The 22,481-nt window shown below is 45.9% G+C and overlaps 1 protein-coding gene across 1 annotated transcript in view; it reads right to left on the bottom strand.

The window, feature by feature from the left end:
• Positions 1 to 22,481, bottom strand: part of CFAP69 (cilia and flagella associated protein 69) — a 599,649-nt gene that overhangs the window by 97,394 nt on the left and 479,774 nt on the right. Inside the window, exon 19 of the mRNA XM_078663586.1 lies at positions 1,816 to 1,892. Coding sequence (XP_078519712.1) covers positions 1,816 to 1,892 — 77 coding nt within the window. The remainder of the gene's footprint in view (positions 1 to 1,815; positions 1,893 to 22,481) is intronic.

The raw sequence follows: 22,481 nt of genomic DNA, 5'->3' as shown, positions 1-22,481 counted from the left end.
AGGGTCAATATCAATACTGATCTTATTTGGTAACCTTCATCAAAACGTTGGTTTTCTCTTAATTCCTCGTGTAGTAGTGGAACTGATGGCTACGTCTGTTTCCACTGATACCCATTGGTTGTTCTCACTGTTAGTCTCATTATATGCAAGCAATGTCTTTATTTATATTAAGGACCCAAGGGAGACTATAACAACCATGCAGGAATCAAATGTAAACTGTGGAATAGAGACACACCAAACAAGTTACAAGGACAAGTCAGGTATTTGGCTCGCGGTGAGTTGTAGGGGTTACCCTTTGCATGAAATTCCAGCGTTTGGCATTCTGGGGAAGACTCTGTTACTTTGCTAGTTAAGCATATACTTCCATTACTGCGCAGCAGATACCTACAGACATTGTTATGCAAATTCAAAAGAACTCTGCTGAATTATGGTTGAGACTGATGCTATCACTTATGTGTAACATAGCCTTTTCTTTATTAATCTCTCTTTCCAAATCGTAAATCATCTGGTGAGTGGACTGACTTTACCACATTAGAAACTATACATTAGCCATAACAACTCTTCATTTTTCTAGCTAGGGGAATGGAAGGCGGGTAAACGTCATTACTTACTGACTCGTTGGAACATATCAAGATTCTGGATTAGAATGAGATGAGGGAAGAGACCCACCATTTATTAAGAAAGTGAAAGTGCGCCAACAATTATAGAACAGAGGTAAAATTGAACTGAAGCATCAAGGTACATTTTCTCCTCAATTCCCACCCGGACAGAGAAAGAGTTCCTACATTAGACCTACAGGGGGACGTCTAGAGCTGAAAATAGGCAACATGAGGCACACTAGAGCTTTACTTTTGGAATACACAGAATGCAGTAAATGAATTGCCAACCACACAAGAAATACATGGAAGCGGTTCTTTGTATATTCCCAAGTAGTTACCATTAGTAGGTGTAGCTGGAAAATTACCCTGACCTTTCCTCACGCAGCTTAAATGTTTCTGCAGATGACAGTTAAGCTAGATGGCACACAGAAAGCAGTCTCTACATGGTATCTGGCTAGAATGATAGCTAAACCCACAAGGGAGGTGGATATTAGAAACGTATGTCATTGACATAAGCTGTAATATGGATGCTCTAATGTTGGCAAGGACAACATATCAGAGAAGTTACATGTAAAAAAAGCTTTTCAATAAAAAAAAAATGACATGTCAGGCTGCTCGGAATGAACCATGACAATTCCTTTGCTTGCCATACATTTGTGTTCCCAAGCAAATTTCTGTATAATTCGGTTTAGGTGTACCCACCAATCATAGAATATTGGGTTGACATTATTAAAGTACTGTCTGAAATTATAAATCAGGGTGTGGAATGCAGTCCTGAGAAATGTCTTCTGGTTTCACATATCAATGAATAGCCGCTGATAAGGAACTGTCAAATGCACTCACCGTCTTCTAACGCAAAGCGTACAATACGAAATAGGGAGAGTTAACGTTAGCAACATGCCTGTGGTAGTTAGAAGGTGTGTTGCAAGCTGAAGTTTTATTGTAAACAATTGACCTAACTTCCATTGTGATTACTGAGTGCATGTTTCGTACGGTTACTCAATAGGCACATAGTTTCTTCCCTTCATTTTTTTAATGAAAGTTGTAATAAAGACATTTGAAAATAACTCTAACGGCATGATGTAATATTTATGGTGCAGCATCCAATACATCCAATCACATGAACGTTTTTTAGAGCTTATTTCTCTAAGAAATGATATTCCTTATTAAATATAAACACACGTATTGATTAAAACTAAATGAAGAAAATACTCACTTTAAAGTCAAGGTATCTACTTATGACGGAAAGTGTAACATAATCCTTGGCCTCCAACCCCGGCAAATCTTCAAAACCTGTTTGCGAAGGTAATTCATCAATTGACAATAAAGCAATGAGTGAAAAGGAAAACACATAGGTATATACAAACACCTTTGAAGTTGTATTCCGGGTTTTTACAAAAATACATATTATTTTTCTTGTTTCTAAACAGACAAAGAAAACAGTAACTGTATAGTAGTGATGAATCATCTGACTCTGGCCTTTACAACTACGAGGTCACCTATCATATAGAATGTCTTATCCAGTGGATACATATCATCCTATACATTCCTGATGTGAATATTTCCTTGTGCCAGAGTGGACCTAGAATATGTACGCAGCAGCACCTATCACGGGCATCATGAGCTGAGTTATGGCTTTGGACGTGGATGAGTGAGACTTTACTGTTGGTGAATATTCTTATTATAGAATAATTTTAAGGCATCAAGAGCATCGTTGTCATTTGGTCCACAAAGATAAATGACCAAACGGAAATACCTACACTAGCCCCTAAAGTCATTCAAACAAAGCAGGCGGGAGGGGAAAAAATTACCAAAGTCAAGTATCTTGTTCTTCTCATGGATACGTCTGTACCACTCTTACAGCGGCTACTAAGAGGAGAAAGGCTGCGGAGAAAGAATAGCTTACAAACACAAGGAGAATTGTGGATATCCCAACAGGATTGTTCTGAGATGGAGTGTCAGAAAGTCAGGTAGCTGCTTGACTAATAACCTTCGTGGGAACTTCTTTCAACAGGGCAGAAGTAGCAGCCTTCCCTCAAGCAAAGCGAGCTATGAAAACTATCACATCTTCAAAAGATATCTTGTAACCAGTTTTAGCTACCATAACATCCACCATGATACTGTTTGTTTCCTGACCATTTAGACTGCACCTGGCTCTTCACAGATCTCTCTGCAGCCCCTCCCCCAGAAAACTTGAATAACATGATAGTATTGCCCCTGGCCACATTAGGGCACCATCATGAACCGAAATATTTTTGAGTTAGCCCATGAAGTGCATTATGGGGCGCTCCTTCACAGTAACAGTGAATAATAATTGAGCAGCTCTAGCTGCTCATTTATTATTCTTTCAATTTTTTGGGGGGTGATTATGTTTTTTGTGGGTGTCCTAGTCGCATTAGGGACACCCAATGCTGATTTTTGTTAGGGGGCGCTGGCAAAGCCCCAGTCTGCTGCGCCCTGCATGCAGCCCCTAAGGTATGGGGCTGCTGCAGGAGCCAGCCACACATTTTGTTTGTGAGCGGGCGCCCCCTTTTTCAGCAATTGACTGCTGGAGATGGAGGCACATGGCTCAGAGTCTGCCGGCTCCACGGCCAGCACCCATCCCAGGTGCCAGTGGGTACTGGTTCCATTGGTTTGCTCCCACCCGACTGGAGCAGCTTTTGTTTCTGCTCCCGCTAGGCGAGAGCAAAGCTATGTTACCCACCCGAGAGTGTGCGGGCAGAGATTTAGATTTATACTTCCTGCCTGCACTCCCCTTTACAAGGAACAAATCAGTATCCCGGGAGATGTGGTCACTGGGACACTAGCTCTGTTAGGGCCCCATGGGATGGGATCCCTGGGGCTGTCTTATGTCTCTTGTAGGGGCGGCCCAAGCCCACCTCATCAAATTACACATCAGGCCCCAGGGCCATTTGATGGCTCAGAGAAGGGGTCAGTATGCCCTCTACCTAAAATAATGATATTAGCAGAAGGAGATGGGGACCCCAAGGACCTTATAATGGCTAAGGGAATGGGGCCGCACACCCCGGCCCCAAAATAATGATAGCAGCACTGGGGGTTAGGGTCCACTGGGCCTTTCAATGGATTTCAAAATAATAGGGTGGGATCCCACCCTTTTAAAAAAAATCTTTAAACAGTAATGTTTAAAAAAAAAGTTTTTAGGCCCCCTGGGATCCCCTACCATGCCTAGGGGGTCCCTACCTTGCACCCCATATTTTTTTTCTTTTTCTTCAGGACATGCGGACTAAAATCCCTGAGTGCTAAAATGCCTGCCACAACATGTTTGCTGATGATGTGGCAGCCAATCATGTCCTTATGCCTTTTCTGTATTGCTGTTCAATTTTCCCAAAGTGCATGGGGAAAACACATTTTGGGATCCCCCTTGTTCTTGGCCCTTGCTTGATGGATAAGGCCAAAACTTTCCAGGAAGGAGCTGAGGTAGATGAAACTTTTTTTGAAAAGTTTCATGAAGATTTGTCAAACAGCGCCACAGAAAACCTGGGAAACTTGGAGAGAGTCTGCTCTCCTGACATTTGAGGCACTACATGGAGTATAGCCTGGCAGATGTAGAGCGGTACTGCTATCTACAGGTGGTCCACGCCCTTAGGGTACATGTATCAGGGGAGAAGCAAATAGCGGAATCATCACAGTTAGAGGATAGGCTTTTTCTAGATCCTATGACGGATAAAGCCATCTCCCTTACAAAAAGATTATGAACAACGCACCTGACACTCTGGGCACCTTAAGAGACAAGTGGATGACTGACCTGGGAGAGCTAGACGATGATGAGTGGGGAGAGGCTCTGCAGGGCCCTTGTGTCCTTGCAATACGAGTAGGGTTTTGAATGGTACAGCTCTGTATATATTACACAGATCCTATTACTCAAGAACACTGTTTTACATAATTGGGAGGAGAAACTCCTGTCACTACTTGAGATGATACGGGCAGGAGGACATCTTTATTCACATTCAATGGACCTGCCCAGTTATCCAGACCTACTGGCAGGGAGTAACAAGAGTAGTTCCCAGGGTCCTGAACATACACATGGAGCTTAGCTGGCCCAAATACTCAAAGTTATGGTTGGAGGTGGGGGCTAGGGTGGCTAAACAGAATGTGTCATGAGCATGGGGTTACCCTGTACCTCCTGGGATTTCTGACTGGGAGAAGGATATGGGCTAGTGTCAACAGGCAGATAAAGTGGTGCACCCGAGCAGGGGGTGCCCGTCAAAATGGCAGTATTTCTGAGGCCTCTGGAGTGCTTTTCACAGACATGGATGCCACTAGACCCACATTGGACGGGGCTGTCATGATTGTTGCCATTGGTGAAATGGGGGGGGGGAACGGATATTTGTCTCTTCAGCTCCAGTTTCCTATAGAACGCTACACTGAACTCATGTATGCGTTTCATTATGCCTCTCTCCTGTAACTGACAAATGTAGTGTTCCGAAAAGGAATAAAAGCCTATTTAAAAAAGAAAATACTCCTTGTGAGCTGCCCGCACTCCAGCAACTGTTAAAATATTAAGATAATAGTTCCACTTTACAAAAATATTTTGAATATGTTGCAAATCAGTAGTATACTTCGAGAAGCAAATAAATAGTGATGGAGAAAAAAAGCATAAAATTATATTTCATCGATCTGTTGAATTCAGTATAACACATAATTGAATATAGCATATGGTGTAGTCAGGAAACGTGCTGTGACAAACTGCTAATTTAGAAGAGTATAAATCGGTGAGAATGCAAATATATATTTGTTGAATAGAATAATGAACTACAAAGAAAAATTATGTGGGGAAAATTTTAATCAGAGGTCAGTGCCAAAACAGTTCCTGATTTTTTGGGATTCATGGAGATGAATGCAGGGGCATTATCAGGAAAGGAGTGGGGTTTAATGCATCTGAGTAATCCTACAGCAGGTCAAATCAATGTCCTGTAAAAAATTGTAAAAGCTGATTACATTGTATGTTGCAGAGTGATCCCTTATTGGGTAGTCATCCCAGTGTTTCACTTTTTGTTTTGGACTCACTTGCTAGCAATCTTGAGCTCTAACACAGAGGCACTGCAATTCAGTGTCCAGTGTATGTGCTCTGACTTCAAAAACATGTTGAAATTAGCTTAAAACCTGATTGGCACTTTTAACTTTCATATAAAGTCATCGTATATGGTGCATGAATACAACCATGGCATGGAAAATTAAATACCACGTGTGGAATGCAGCATACATTGGGCCGTCAACTACAGTGGCACTGAAAACATGGCTCCAGTCCTACCCTGGAGTACAATCTGCCAAAATAACAATTTTGGTAGGTAACAATCTCTCTTTTAAATACTAGTAAGACACCTCATAAGGACCTTGTAGATCACAAGGCAGGATGCCTGGCATTTAAAGTGGACAACGTTAATGCTACCATATCCCTATAGTAACAAAGCCCCAAATGCTATTTTTAATGTGGCAGGCCTAGCAATCCTGTGTAGTAAACCTGAGTACAAATAATACTAGTAATTGTGCTACCTGGGAACAGGACCAGCTGGAAAAAGAATTAGGCTACTATTTTTAATGATTATTAAAAATATAATTCAATGGTACAGTGAGATTTTTAATAAATATTAAAGACAACTAACTTTTAGAAAGTTACCTTTTCCCTGTCTGAGCCTTCAGGAAGCGAATTAAAATTACCCTCGGACAGCTGGACAGCCTGTATTTGGTTAGAAGCAGGTGTGACAGAAATGTGAACTTCCTCCCAGGAACTACACAATAGGTGGGTTTGATTGACAAGTCGACCTGAATGAGCAGCGATGACTCATCTGAGCTCAGCAGAATATTCAGGGTGGGTGGATGTGACAGATTTGTTGGCACAACATTATCAAATCCTGACTGACAATGTCTGTCTGATGCACATGTAAAACATTTGTACTCTTGAGAGGGTTGGATCACAACGAGCTAACAATTATTGTGCATCTCTTGTCTGGTCACTGAGGAACCCTGTTTTCTTTTACTAGACTTGTCTCTTGTTTTGTCGCGGGCCCAGGGCCTGCTTCAAACTGGTTATTTCCCTATGAAACTTCCATACACACCACAGCCCCCAGAGCCCAGGTTTAGTGTGGCCGAAGACTTAGCCATTTTGGCATTGCCCTGGCCCATGGCATGTTGGGTCTGTCTGCGGTAAGGCAAACAGGTGCTATTGAAAAATTGTGTAGGGTGTCCTCCACAAACTTTTCATTTCAAATTATTTCATTAGGTATTTTCAATAGGAAAAAGCACAAAGAAATAGCATAAAGTGTACAAAAATATTAAATTGACGTAATACATCAGCTGGAAAGACACATAACAGATTCAACAGAATAATGAACAGGAAGTATTTTCACCAGTGGTATATTAAGAAGCGTAGAATACAATGTAATAGATGATACAAGATACTGTACACTGATGGATAATCTTCGAATAAACTATGATGAAGAGGAGAGAAAAATAAGAGATGAGAGATATCCTCCAGGAATTTTTAATCCATCGGCTAGGGAGAACCCAGGAATAACCCACTAGCTACTGCCAGTCATAAATGTGACACCGCAAGGCAACATCCTTAGAACAGTTGTTTTGAGGAAAGTCAGGAAAATGGTCAGGCGATTTAGTCGATGTTTCTTAAGTAATTTTGCCCGGCGTTAAACGCCTCTAATACCTTATGAAGATTATCAAATAAAGAGGCAGGTGCTGGAGACAGGAAGACAGGAAACACGTTTTATTCCGACGGAGCAGAACACATCAGATCGGACAACAAGGTATCGTCTCGAGGTGCTCTCTAACAGCCTCTCTGAGACCTAGCCTTTTATACACTGGTTTACGACATGTGACCGTTCTTTATTACAATAAAGACATTGTGAAGTAGCGAAAGATGACATCCCCGGTACCCCCCCCCCCCACCCCCCCAGTTCCGGCTCATTCCAACACGTGGCTACAGTAGAGGTCCTCACCCCCCATACAATAAGAGGAGGCTATCACGCAGCTGAGTGTTCCGCCGATTCCTTTGGAATGTGTGCGCCTGATCGAATCTCAAGGGGTGGGGAAGCCATGATCAATAGTAGCGTCTTTTTGAAAAGGGTCGAGTGCATACAGTAGTGGGCAATAAACTGTATCCTCAGGCCAAGGGATGACCAGCGGTCCGTACAGACAATCGGGCTCAGAGGAAGGGGTCATCAAAGGAGAGGTCAGTGTGCATAATCGAGCGTAGAGGGAGGGTTTATCAAAAGAGGGGTATTCATGGACGGAAAGGAGGTGTTGGTCAGGCGCGGGGTGTGATTCCCAGAGACAGAGTCATGCGAAAGAGGAGGGTTCATGACTTGCGCATGTGAATGCGGGGTCAGCCAGGGTGCATGGGGGATGCTTGCAGGGTCAGGGAAGTGCGCTGATGATCGATCGTGAACAGGGAGACCATGGTACCTAAAATGGCTATCGTGTATGTTCATACGTGGGTCTGAGGAATGGACAAGATGGCGCAGATGATGTTCAGTTCACGAACTAAAATTCCACAGTCCTCCCTTTTAACATGTCTCGCCAGCTTGTCAATTCGGATCTATCCCCATAAGACCACGTATTTCTATCTCATAGAGGGGACTCATGTGCTCAGTTCTAAAGTCCAAAGTCAATTAGAGATGAGTGAACACAAAGGTGGCAAACATTGAATACCTAAGCAACACCCACACAGTATCACGACTGGTATCAGTATAAATGTAAACAACCTCCATCCCCAGTCCTTCAAAATGTCCCAAAACCAACTTCCAAGCGACCATCCTTCTTGCTCCTGGTGAACCTCTGAGGATAGTCTGTGGAGGTGTTCGATTGCTTTGTAGACTGAAGGCGAGTTATCTGGCACGTAGGTGCAACAGCTGGAGCCGATGATGCGGCATGCTCCTCCACGGTCGGCCAGAACCACATCCAGGACAAGGCGGTTTTGAAGAGCCACCAGGCGGACTGCCTGAAGCTCAGCCGTGTTGTTAGCGAGGATGCCAGCCGTGATGTTAATGGTTGTTTCTACTGCCTGAGTCAAGTGTCGGATAGCACGGCTATTTGCCATTGGGCCCCACAGAGGAACAAGTCCCTTCACCGCATCCAGGAACTGTGCCCCGGTGGAGTCGGCTTGTCCAATGTCTCCGGCACGCTTTTGCCGGTGATGGTAGGCTGGGGCCACATACATGGGGGGAAGAATGAAGGCGATGTAGCACGTACCCCTCCAACCTTTCGGGAGCCAAGTGTAAGCTTTGATGCCACAAACAAAGTACATATTCGGAGAGGCAACAAAGGAGGGGGGATCCACTGAGACCAATGTTCTGGTGATGCGGCAAGAACTGTGACCCACCAGCTGAGTTCCCTGGCCTTGGAGGCACACGAGACCTGTGACATTGATGACAGACACGGCCACAGTCAGAGTGGCAGCCGTTCGCTTCCGCAGGTGGGAGAAGGTGGGTCTAGCTGGATTGTGGAGCACTTGCATTTCGACTCGTTCCTTTGCAGGGATGTTCATATGGAAGGCGGAACCTGAGGTCACGGGACAAAAGGGGGCAGACGTCCTTCCTGTTTTGTTCAGCCAGAATCCATAGTAGAAGTGTGACACTGTTTGACCAGAAGCGGCGTTGACCTTGTGGCTTTCCTGCAGGAGGATCAACCAGGCGAGGCAGGAGCCGTGAACTGAGAAAGGAGAAGGGATGAAGGGGATGGAGTGTCCAGTGGCATGCGGGAGCAACCCGCAGATCCAGCAGTTCGTGGCATTTGCAGCAAGGTTGTGCTGGTGCAATAGCTGCACGAAGGAATTGTTCCAGAACTCCTTACGCCTTTCTCGGAGCTGAGGCGAAAGGGAGATCAGGTGATGCTCTTTCATGGTGGTTGGCTGTGCAGTGGTCAGCAATATCTGATGAGCGGGTGTGCTGTCCTCCAAGATCCAGAAGGAAGTCATGAGGAGGAGGCAAAAGAGGAAGAGGATGAAGAAGGCGATTGTCTTTGATTTGTGCAAATTGTCAGTCTTTGGGTTCCTGTAGTGGGTATTTCCGGTTGCGTCCATCATCTTCTTATCTGGCGCTTCCATCATCTTCTTGTCAGGCGCTTCCATCATCTTCAAGGTGCTCGGTAGTGGGCAGAACCACAGACTTTGTTTAGCTTCTCTCCGGGTAACCCTTGGTTGTTTTTTAGGTCACCGTTCTGAGATTTTAACTTAGTCCTTGGTCTACTTAGCCGAAGCTCCCTCCTTTCGACGCAGGAAATACCCTTCCCGGGATGGCACAGTGGGATCAGAGAATTTTGCAAGTTCAAGTGCCTCGGTATCAGGATAGCAGTTCAACGATGGTCGGTCTTTGTTCAGGAGCTCTTCTTGGGTGTCGACGTTTTCTGTCGTGGCCAGGGTCGAGGAGACTTTCTTGCAATGGTGGGCGTGCAGCCAGTGCCTTTTTCCCTCCACTCGAAGAGCCGTCCGAGTGGTGATCAGTACTTGCCAGGGGCCCGTCCACCGGGGTTCCAGACTCTTTGCCCGTTGAAAGTTCCGGACTAAAACATAATCTCCCGGTTGGATATCGTGACCGGGGCCCCTGGAAGCATCGGGGATGGCCTGCTGCACCTGTTGATGAATGACAGACAACGTTTTAGTTAATTTGGACAAATAATCTGACAGCAGGACGTCGGGGACGTCGTGAATGGAGGTTGGTTTGGGGGCAGTCCAGAGGTTCATTGGTCGCCCAAACACCACCTCGTAGGGGGTCAAGTGGTGCTTAGTGGGAGTGGAGCGCATCGATAGCAATGCCAGTGGGAGGGCATCTGGCCACTTGAGTCCTGTGGTGGCCACTATTTTTGACAGTTTCAGTTTCAGTGTAGCATTGTGTCGCTCAACTAGGCCAGTGGATTGGGGGTGGAAGACCGCATGGAACCTTTGCTTTACCCCCAGCCCCTTCAAGATTAGTTGGATAACTTCAGCTATGAAGTGGGGGCCATTGTCGCTCCATAAAATTCGACAAAGGCCGTAGCGAGGAAAAAACTCTTTCAGTAGTACTTTGGCAGTAGTCATGGCAGTGTTATCACGAGTTGGATAGGCTTCCACCCATTTGCTGAAAGCACATACAATGACTAATACGTACTTCAAGCCTTGGCATCTCTCCAGCTGGATATAATCCATCTGGAGGATCTCAAAGGGGTGATCGGGGATCCCAAACCCTCCCCGGGGTACCACAGTTCCTTTCCCGGGGTTGTGTTGTAGGCAGATAAGGCACTGCTGGACCAGGCGTTTGGCTGAGTCGGGGATTTTGTTGTTGTGCCAGACTTTGGAAATGAGTTCAATCATGGGGGCAGAACCTATGTGTGCAGGGGAGTGCGCCATAGTCAGTATGGGAATCAAGTATGAGTCAGGCAGCAACCATTTGTTTGTGTCTTTTGTCCGCCAGCAGCCTTCATCGTCCCTCAGACCCACCCGTGCCCATTCAGTCAGTTCGTGAGGTGTGCTGGCCGACTGGATGTCCCTAATCGTTTCCCTGGTGTCAGTCCATTTTACTGCTTGTGACCTGGTCACATATATGCGTGTCGTCGTCCTATTCTCAGCTGTGGTTCGGGCAGTCATGTCGGCCAGTGCGTTTCCCTGTCCAACTAAGTCCGTCACCTTCTTGTGTGCCTGACATTTGATCACTGCTAATCGTTTGGGGAGGAGAACTGCTTCAATCAGGGCGGAGACTAGATCTCCGTGAAGGATGGGCGTGCCGTGGGACGTCAGGAATCCCCTTTCCCTCCACAAGAGCCCAAAATGATGAACCACCCCGAAGGCATACTGGCTATCCGTGTAAATGTTCGCCGTGGTTCCTGCTGCTATGATACATGCTCGTGTGAGGGCAATTAGCTCTGCCGCCTGTGCGGATCGTTGCGTGATGCGGGCTGTTTCAACTACTGTTTGGGCTGTTGTCACCGCATAGGCAGCTGAAGTGGAACCGTCTGGGAGTTTGATACAAGAGCCGTCTACCCATAGCTCTCCATCAGGGTCTGTAAAAGCAGTGTCTCTAAGGTCAATTCTACTTCTGGTCTGTTCGTCCGTGAGGGTCACACAGTCGTGTATATGGGGCACATCGGGGTCATTTTCAGGCAAGGGCAACAGTGTAGCAGGATTCAAAGTCGTGCACCTCTTCAGAGTGATGTGGGGTGCAAGTAGAGTCAATTCGTACCCCGTCAGTCGCGCACTAGTCAGGTGTTGAGTCTTGGTCTGGTTCAAAAGGGTGTCAACTGCGTGGGGTACTAACACCGTGAGAGAGTTCGAAAGTACAATTCCCTCACTCTGACGGATAGAGACAGCAGCGGCGGCTACTGCTCGAAGGCAGGCAGGTAAAGCTCTGGCGACTGGGTCAAGAGTGGCAGAGAAGTAGGCACAAGGGCGTTGTCTGGAGCCGATGGGCTGAGTTAGAACAGACAATGCGCATCCCTCCCTTTCGTGAGTGAAGAGAGAGAAGGGCTTGGAGTAATCTGGCGTTCCTAGGACGGGTGCCGAGCAAAGGGCATCCCGCAACTCCTTAAAGGACGCTTGGCATTCGGGGGTCCAAGGGAGTGGGAAGGGAACATCTTTGGCCAACAGGGAGAGCAGGGGCTTTATAATGAGACTGAAATTAGGTAACCATTGTCGGCAAAAGGAGGTAAGGCCCACCAATGAACGGACTTGCTTCTGTGTTTTTGGGATGGGGGTGTCTAGGATGGTTTGGATTCGGTCGGGTGTAAGTTTCCTCCCTTCTTTGGACAGGAGATGGCCTAGGTATGTCACTTGAGGTTGGCAAAACTGCAGTTTCTTTTTGGAGACTTTGTGGCCATTCTCCGCAAGAAAGTGCAAGAGTTGGATAGTGGCTGTGATCGCAAGAGGAGTGGTGTCGGCCGCCAAAAGGATATCATCGACATATTGGATCAACACCACTCCATCTGGTAGCTGGACGGCGTCCAGCTGTCTTTTGAGGGCCTGGCTGTAGATGCTGGGACTTTCAGTGTAGCCCTGGGGAGCTCTACAAAATCGATACGAACGGTTTTTTAAGGTGAAGCCGAAGAGATAACGGCTGTCTGGATGGATGGGGATAGAGAAAAATGCATTCTTGAGATCAATAACGGTGAAGGTGGTGGCAGTGGACGGGATGAGGGTCAGAATGGTGGTGATGTCTGAGACTACGGGGTACTGTGGCACCACCACTTTGTTGACTTCTCGCAGGTCGATGATGAAGCGGTACGCTTTCTCATCTCCCTCACCTTGCTTCTTAACAATGGGTAGGATAGGGCTGTTGCAGACATTACTAACCACTTCCTCTACCACTCCTGCATCTACCAGGGACTGAATAATCGCTACCAATGCCTTCTCGCCTTCGGGCGATATCCGATACTGTGGGAGTTTCGGAAGTATTGCGTCTGGTCGAACAGTTATGTGCACAGGATCGATCATCATTCGTCCTACATCCGAGTCGTTTCTGGCCCACAGGTACAGGGGTAGGGTGTCGAGCAAGGATAGGTCAGCATCAGTTATAGAGTACATATGTCGTGCGGGGCAGGATCTGGACATGCTCGGGTTGTCGTACAGGATGACTCGGACTCCATCTGGGGAACACCTAATAGTAGCTCGGAAATGTTTTAGTAGATCAATACCCATAATGGCGTCAGGGGAGTTGGAGGAGAGCAGAAATGTTGTGTCCGTGGAGTTGTTTCCTAGGTCAAAGGAGATAGGTACGGACAGGGGATTAGTGGAGGGCGTTCCATCGAAACCTATCGATGTAATGTGTGAGCCAGACAAGGGTGCCCTTGGAATCAGTCGCTTTGATAATACACTACGTGTCGCTCCAGTGTCTACCAAGAATGGAGACTTGGTACCCAGGACCTTAGCGGTGACGTAAGGACCTTGCTGGTCAACACAGAGCTCGACTGGATCCCTCCCTTGCCCCTGGCAGTCCTATGCGAAGTCGGGGGTGTTCTCACTGTCAGATAGTTGGTACTGGTTCTGTCGGGGACGGTCAAATGTATTCGGTCTTCCTGGCCTGTCGCTGTTGGGGTTGCTTGTGTATCCCCGTCCCTGTCCTCTAGCCCTGGGGCCATTCATCATGTCCCTCGTTTCTTTATTTTTAATTAGTTCCAGAAGAGCCGGGCATTGAGACTTCCAATGTCCGAATTCTCTGCAAAATGCACACTGATTATCTTCTATGTCCCTACGTCCAAAGTAGGGAGTGGGTGTGCGGTCCTTTGGGGGTGGATTTCTAGGGGCGATTGATTGATAGCTCCCCCTGTGTAGTTCTTTCCCGACTGCCACCCCTTGTATCTGGGCTATCATTACCCTTTCTTTCAAATCTTTCTTCTTTCTCTCGGTTGCCCTATCATTCTCATTCTTTTGGTGTTCGTAGTACTGAGCCATTTGGAGGATAGCGGCGGGTTTGGAGGCCTTCAACTACTCTCGCTCGTTTGTAACTTTTGGGAAACCTCTTGTGACAGACCCTTTACGTAGTTTTGCACAAATAGGTGTTGCCCGGTTGCGGTGGTCATGTCTTGGCCACTGTAGTCGGAGAACACTGTTTCAAATCGGGAGAAGTATTCTGATACGTCTTCTTGGGGTTTCTGACGGCAAGCCGTGACTATTGACCAATCTACCTTTTTCTCTGGGATCAAGGTTTTTAGCTTCTGAACTATTTTGTCCGGAAGTTCCAGTATGTCTTTTATCGGTTTCCTTCCGGGCTCTCGTCGTCTATCTAGCTCACTGAGTTGATTCCAGGTATGTCCAAACAGATCTGTGTGTTCGGCTTTCCGGATTTGCTTCCACACGTCAGCTGGCAAACATAACCCGAAAAACAAATCAATGTCTGCTAGAGTCATTATCGTTGAGCCCAAGGCTGTGCCTAATTCGGTGTAAAATGCTGTCGGGTTCTTCCTTAAATCGGGCAAGGTTTGCCTAAAGGTTAAAATATCTTGTCGATCCCATGGTTGGTAAACCTAATTGTACACAACCCTTCCTTTTGCATCTGCGTGGTTGATATCGTCGTTTGTTCCCTGACCTCTTGGGGGAACCAAGTAGGGGGCGGCTTCTCTGATAGGCATCATAGTGTTGGCTACTTCTAATGGGGATTCAGCCGTTTCAGAGACTGTGATCTTGACCTCTGGTTTCTGTTCAGTGAGGTGGCGGAAGACCTCAAGCGTTTGCATGAAGAGGTCCGTCACATCATGCTCAGTCCCATCTCCAACATCGATCTTTCTATATAGAGCCGTCAGCTTAGCAGGACCCTTGGTTTGATACCTATCCTCATATGCGTTCAGGGTGTGGAAGCTGAACCGTAAAATGGAATGCCGTCTGTGGCTACCGGCATGTGAATTGTACATATCCATCGCATATTCTTCGCTCTCTTTCCGTTCTACCAGTGTCTTTGCTATCTTATCAATCCCATCCCGCTCATCTTTGCTCAACCTATTTGGTCTTGCCGTTAGCTGCTTGCTAGTCTCGAGTTTATCTGATGTTGTTACCGATGTGGCTGGTGCGAAGGCCGTAAGAGCCGGGGCACTAGCGCTAGGGTCGCCCTCGCCCGTACTCAGAACTGGTAGGTGCTGTGCCAGTGGCTGGCAGGGGGCATAAGGAGGGGGCATGTAGATGATCGGAGGACCTAGCAGTAACTCGTCGTTTGCCCGTTGTTTGGAGGGCATCTCTGGGTAGAGCGTAGAGGGGGTCCTAACAGGGCATTGGCCTGTCGACCCCGATTCTTGCGTTTGTCTAACTTCCTCTCTCCTTTTTATCTCTTCATCTAGTTCCTTCGCTGCCAGGTGGGCTGCCTTTCGCAACTCTTTCCCTATTCTTACTTCCTCTCTTTTCCTTCGTTGCTCTGCTTCTTTGCGCCACATGCCGATACTATCGAGCATGGTGGGTGTTACTTTATTTATTCTAACAGCTGCTTCTAATGCTTTTATTTTATGATCATCAAAGGAACCTATCAGTGGCCACTGACTTTCGGGGTCCTTTTTCGTATATTTATGCCATAACTTACTATAAGCTATAGCGACTAGTCCTTGTTTAATGAACATGTCCTTATTTGGGGTGCCTTCGAATGTAGCTGGATGGTTCATCTCTAATAAGCGGTCCGGGTTGTTCCAACTACCAATCAGTGGGGAGAAGACAGGCATGACAGATTACAACGGGGGACAAAGGTCCGCACTACCTATCTCTCACTGTTTGCAAAGACTAGACAGAATATGGCTATTCTACGTTATTTGCAAGCAGAGAACCTCAAAAGAACTATACTCCAAACAATCTATGTTCGGACAATCAATCAATGGGGAGAAAAATAGGTACGACAGATTACAATGGGGGACAAAAGTCCGCGTTACCTACACTTCACTATCCGCAAAGGGAGATAGAATATTCCTATTCCTCCCCGTTTGCAGGCAGCGAATATCTCAAAGAGCGACAATGCAAATACTAGTATTTCAATCAATCAAACAATCAATCAATTCGCAATTCGTCGTGTGTCACGACCTTACCCGGACCGCATGGACAGTTTCTTGTCTTCCGCTTCCAGCGCCCGATCGTCCTCTACTCTCTGCTGCTACCGTGGCACTCCTGATGGTTCCCAGTCAGGACCGTAGATCACTCGGGAGAGGTCTGCTCGGAACCAGTGAACTTCAGATGATCGGCTGTCAGACGAGGGTCTATCGGACAGGAGCTCTTCCGATCGTTGCAGTCGTTCACTCTGTCGTTGGGACCTCTCCCACTGGATCCACGTGTCGCTGATGGGCCCCACACTTGGGACGCCAATTGAGGAAAGTCAGGAAAATGGTCAGGCGATTTAGTCGATGTTTCTTAAGTAATTTTGCCCGGCGTTAAACGCCTCTAATACCTTATGAAGATTATCAAATAAAGAGGCGGGCGCTGGAGACAGGAAGACAGGAAACACATTTTATTCCGACGGAGCAGAACACATCAGATCGGACAACAAGGTATCGTCTCGAGGTGCTCTCTAACAGCCTCTCTGAGACCTAGCCTTTTATACACTGGTTTACGACATGTGACCGTTCTTTATTACAATAAAGACATTGTGAAGTAGCGAAAGATGACATCCCCGGTACCCCCCCCCCCCAGAACCGGCTCATTCCAACACGTGGCTACAGTAGAGGTCCTCACCCCCCATACAATAAGAGGAGGCTATCACGCAGCTGAGTGTTCCGCCGATTCCTTTGGAATGTGTGCGCCTGATCGAATCTCAAGGGGTGGGGAAGCCATGATCAATAGTAGCGTCTTTTTGAAAAGGGTCGAGTGCATACAGTAGTGGGCAATAAACTGTATCCTCAGGCCAAGGGATGACCAGCGGTCCGTACAGACAATCGGGCTCAGAGGAAGGGGTCATCAAAGGAGAGGTCAGTGTGGATAATCGAGCGTAGAGGGAGGGTTTATCAAAAGAGGGGTATTCATGGACGGAAAGGAGGTGTTGGTCAGGCGCGGGGTGTGATTCCCAGAGACAGAGTCATGCGAAAGAGGAGGGTTCATGACTTGCGCATGTGAATGCGGGGTCAGCCAGGGTGCATGGGGGATGCTTGCAGTGTCAGGGAAGTGCGCTGATGATCGATCGTGAACAGGGAGACCATGGTACCTAAAATGGCTATCGTGTATGTTCATACGTGGGTCTGAGGAATGGACAAGATGGCGCAGATGATGTTCAGTTCACGAACTAAAATTCCACAGTTTGACCTGCAGAATATCAGAAAAGGACTAGACCGACTGTCTGTGACATGAGATGAGCCCTGAAGGACTGCACATGCTCCTTCTTGTACCTGAAGTAGACTGGCCTGCTCCCATTGGAGCAGGGTCAAGACTGATTTGCATATGGATGTGTCCAAACTGAGGTGGCATGGTGTGGAAAATAATGATGGACTGGGATGTAGGCCCGCGTAATTACCAGTGGCTGAGATTAATTCAAGCATTCCATCCATCACTTTTTGCATGTTTTTAGATATTGGTGGGAGCAAGTGTCACGTTTATGACATATTCTTTATCTTGTCCCTTATTGCTGACTTCAAAGTTTCATTAGCCTTTGCTACTATGAAGGAAACCAATGCTAGTTTGAGCTCTGGATAATGGAGAAACTTTCCCAGAGCCTATAGGTTGCATGCAGCCCAGACATACAGGTCAGGTTGCTGAATCTCAATATGGCAGAACACTTGTTTCTGCTTTTGCTGTCCCGCCATGAGAAAGGATTGTTCTGACTGTCATTCTTGAATGTTGAATAGCAATGTCTCTAGTTATTCCCACAAAAGAAGTGCCAAGTCAGAGGACTAGTGTGAAAAAGGTGGGAATTGCTATAAACAACCCATAAGTAAGTCAATAAAATGATTAGTGCATACATCCCAGCAATACGTTTTTATTCTAGTCAGCTATAAAAAAAACATAAGTAAGACAATAAAATGATCAGTGCAATACACTTTTATTCTAGTCTGCTCATTCTAACTGGGTGGAGTAACAGGTCTGTGAATGAAAGAGGAACCTGTCTTGGCAGGATTGTCTGATGATTTAGTACATGATCAGCTACTGTAACACATTCTAAATCCTTAGCTGTGTTTAGCTTCAAAAGATGTATTCTTGTATGTGCGACATCCATATGAGATCGTATGTAGCCATATCAATTGCTTGGAAGAATGAGACCTACAGCAGACCGCATACTCACCAAGGTATAAATATGGGAAGCCAGCACCAATTTAACACCCTTTACTATAATCAACCAGGCCAGGTTCAGTATAATGTCACTCAGACTTCAAAGCACTCGATTTGTACTGGCCTTTGCAGTATCCGGTTAGTTGACAGCATTCCCAGGTTCTACGTGTGTTTTTTAATCTATTGAATTACAGAGCTGATTATTGTTCCTGAAATGTAGGTCGCATAAAGTGAAAGAATTGAAGCATAACCCAACACCTCAGAATACTTAGAATGTTCTTCAGAATGACTTACATGGTGTGGGCTCACAGACCTAGATTGAACTCTACATCTTCTAGTGCTGCATATTATTATCTAATGGTAGTCACCACATATAATGAAGAAGAGTCCCACTCCCAACAGAAAAAGGAACTAAGAAAGGGGCAACACTACCTAGTGTCTCGATTAACTGGAAAGTGTGAGGTAAATACATTACTTACCATTACACTATAAGTCTCCAGTGTTGCTGCACCTCACATATTCACATACTTGAAGCATCTCCCAACGATAAACTGTGAATTCCTAGTACATTTTAGACAACATTAGTACTACCTTGCATACATGCATGGTAGTAATACTAGCAGCACTACTAATAGGTCAACGTCCGGTAAAAGAGGTGGTGTGCTCTGCTATCTACTCCACCCGCAGCTACTGAACTTAAGATTTGTATTGCATTTCAGTATAAAAAGCATAGAAGGAGCATGTAATAAAGAAGTGGGAGGGTTGCCTTCAGCCATTAAAAATGCCAATGTTGAAGAAACAAAACTAAAATAAGTAAATGTTTCTGCTGTATTGAAACTTTCATAAAATCATATACCTGAATCACGAATAGAAAGCTGGAAAAGTTCAGCTCTGAAGGTGGAAAGTGGCTCGCCACATTGAACCTTGATTGACTATTCAAAGTGCACTGCTTGGAGAACCTATGTCCCATTCTCCACATTGCCTCCCACCAGTCTAAAGAAAGCTCCATCCTTTGCTAAATGTAAACATGGTCAAAAACAACTCCTGCTAGGCTCTGGAAACTAGTCAGCACAACTTGTTTAAATTCCAAAGGTAAGTCACTGAGATTAACTCAAGTTCTATACAAACTAAGCCTGCACTCAGACTGTCACATCTCTCAAATACACCACACTATGCTACGTTTCCTACTTAATTCGCTGTATTGCAAATCCGATTTTACCTTGTTCGCATACATGGTACTGTTTTTCCTACTATCTGATCTGTGCTTTTCTTCACATTCACTGCACACTTGCATAATGTAAACAAGCATTTGCAATGCCATAGGTCTCGCAATTACAAGATTTTGAGCTATTGGCATTGTAAATGACAATGCCTTTTATTTATGTGTTTAAAAAACCAGCAATAATAAAAGGCATTGTCATTTACAACACCAATAGGTAAAAGTTTCAAAAATGCAAGACCATTTGCATTGCAGATGCTTGTTACAAATGTTGTTAATTACACTTGTTGGCTTTGCCAGTTCTGAGAAACATAAAAACGGATTAACACGCACACGTGAGAAATGAATAACAGGAGGGTGATTGGGTGTTCTTTTAAGATATAAAATAGTCCATCATGCATTCCGAAGTAAGTTTTTCCTGGAAGTCGTAATGACTTAAAAACAGGGATCAGTGAGGCCTAGCTATACAGTCACACTGGAAGAACAAGGAGAAGTGATGTCTTATTCTGGAATAAACTGCTTGCTAAAGAGAAGATGATGGACTGAGCATTGAAACTTTTCAGGCACTCAACCCCAAGTGAAATGAAATTAAATGAAAACGGGATTTCTAGAGCGCATGGCTGCCCGGGGGCGTCCCAGCGCTGAGATTGTACTGGCCACTGAGAGGGGAAGCAAAAACGGGAAGGGAATAGGCAAATTATTGTGGGAACAGATGGGTTTTGAGAAGCTTGCGAAATTTGTTGTGATTCGCTTCTGCTCGAAGATGAATAGGTAGGGCGTTCCACAGTATTGCAGCTGCAACTGAGAAACGACGTCCTCCAGTACGGGCTTTTTTAATTTTATGTACTGTGGCCAAGTTGCCATGGGAGGAACGCAGAGGTCTGTTGGGTTTATATGGGAAGAGCCTAGTTTTATGCAACGGGGGACCCTGACCTTGTAGAGCTTTATGCGTTATACAAAGTGCCTTGAATTTGACCCTTTCACGGATTGGGAGCCAGTGAAGGGTCTTCAATGCAGGTTTAGCTGATGTTCTGCGGGAGGTGCCTGTCAGGAGCCTAGCAGCGGCATTTTGAGTTCTCTGCAAGATGTTCAAGGTTGTTTCAGGGGCTGCCAGGAAGAGGGCATTGCCATAATCTAGCCTCGATAATATCAGCCCTTGTATTAGGAGCTTTTGAGAGGGGGCAGGGAGCAGAGGGAGAATTTTTCTAGCTGAACGAAGTAGGCCTACGCAGATACCTGTGTTTTTTTTTGCCTGGGTTTTAAGAGAAAGGTCCTGTTCTAATCAGAAACCCAGACTTTTGAGCTCCGGCTTAGGTTGGGGAAGGGTCCCTAGGCAAGATGGCCACATTGAGCAGGGCAGGGGTGATGTTTGTGGTCCCAGTAGCATGAGCTCGGTTTTAGAGCCGTTCAGTTTCAGTCTTGAATCACACATCCACTGATAGATCCCTTCAAGGCAGTCATGAAGGTTTTTGATTCGATCACTCTCTAGCGAAAAAGAGACCACCATTTGGGTGTCATCAGCGTATGTGATGGTTTTTATTCCAAATGGGGAGACCACTTCATCCAGGGGGGCCATATAGGTGTTAAATAGTGTAGGGCTCAATGAAGAGCCCTGGGGGACCCCACACTGGAGGGGAAAAAAGTCGGATCGCTCATTACCTTCACAGACCTGAAAGGTTCTGTTTTTAAGGAAGGAAGTGAGCCAGCGAAGTGCGGTGTTTCTTATACCTAAGTTGGACAGTCACTGTATCAGGATCTCGTGGTCCACCGTATCAAATGCAGCGCTTAGATCCAGGAGGATCAGTAGCACCGATCCCCCTGAATCCAAGATGCATCTGGCTTCCTCCATCACTTGAAGAAGGGCGGTCTCGGTCCCCTGCCCAGGACGGAACCCAGTTTGAGAAGGGCGAAGAAAGGTTGTTGGCTTCTAGGAAAGCCGATAGTTGTTGGTGAACAACCTTCTCCGTGATCTTACTTATCCCTGGTAATAGGGAGATAGGGCGAAGGTTGGTGAGATCCAGTGGGTCGAGACCTGTTTTTTTCTGGATGGCTTTCACTACTGCATGTTTCCAGCTATGGGGGACCACTCCTTGGCTGAGGGAGGCATTGATGAGATCGGTGGCCTGGTGTGAGATAGTGGGTCCCACTTGTTTGAGAATGTGAATGGGAGCAGGATCGTTTGGAGAGCCACTTTTCATCCCTGAGAGAGTTTTAAGAAATTCTTCCTTGGTCATCTGATAGAAACTGTCGAGGATAGGACCATTTAATGGACAGGTCAAGGTTTCAGCGGGGATTTTGTCAGATTTGGGGGGGGAGGGTTTGTAGAATGGTAGTTATTTTATTCTGAAAATAAGGTCCTATTTGATTGCATCTAGCAACAGAGGGTAACTGGGTTGGGGAGGGATTTGGAAGTTTTAATACGTTTTTAAAGATTTTATAGGTCTCGCGGGACGAATTAGAGGCAGATTTGATTTTTTCCTCATAGAAGGAGGCCTGAGCTGACTTTCGGGCTAGTTTATAGATGTTCATTGATTTTTTTATATTCTTCTTTGAGAAGAGGGTCCCAGTTTTTCCTCCATTTGCGTTCTTGAACTTTACAATTTTTCCGAAGAATCTTGAGTCCTTGGGAGTACCAGGGGGATTTAAAAGAGGTACATTTTTTCTTTAGATTTTTCTTCGGAGCGACTTGGTCTAAGGTAGAGGTAAGCCAGTTGTTAAATTTTTTATCTGCTTTGTCTGGGTCGGGGTCAGCATAAGGGGCAGAGTGAGTTAGTTTTTGCATCCAATTTTCAAAAGATATTTTGGACCAAATTCTATCCTGTTGTCTTGGGGTGAGGGTCTGGGGAGTGTCAGGAGTGATCTGCCAAAAAAAAGGAATCAGGAAGTGATCTGACCATGGGAGGGGGAGTGGGTGGGAGACTTCTAGATTAAGGAGATTAGTGAAGAGTGGATCTAACAGATGTCCTTTGGAGTGAGTTGCTTCAGAGTTTTTAAGTTGGATGTCAAA

This window comes from Lissotriton helveticus, chromosome 10 (assembly GCF_964261635.1).
Source record: "Lissotriton helveticus chromosome 10, aLisHel1.1, whole genome shotgun sequence".
NCBI lineage: Eukaryota > Metazoa > Chordata > Amphibia > Caudata > Salamandridae > Lissotriton > Lissotriton helveticus.
This window is presented reverse-complemented; position numbering and strand designations above follow the sequence as displayed.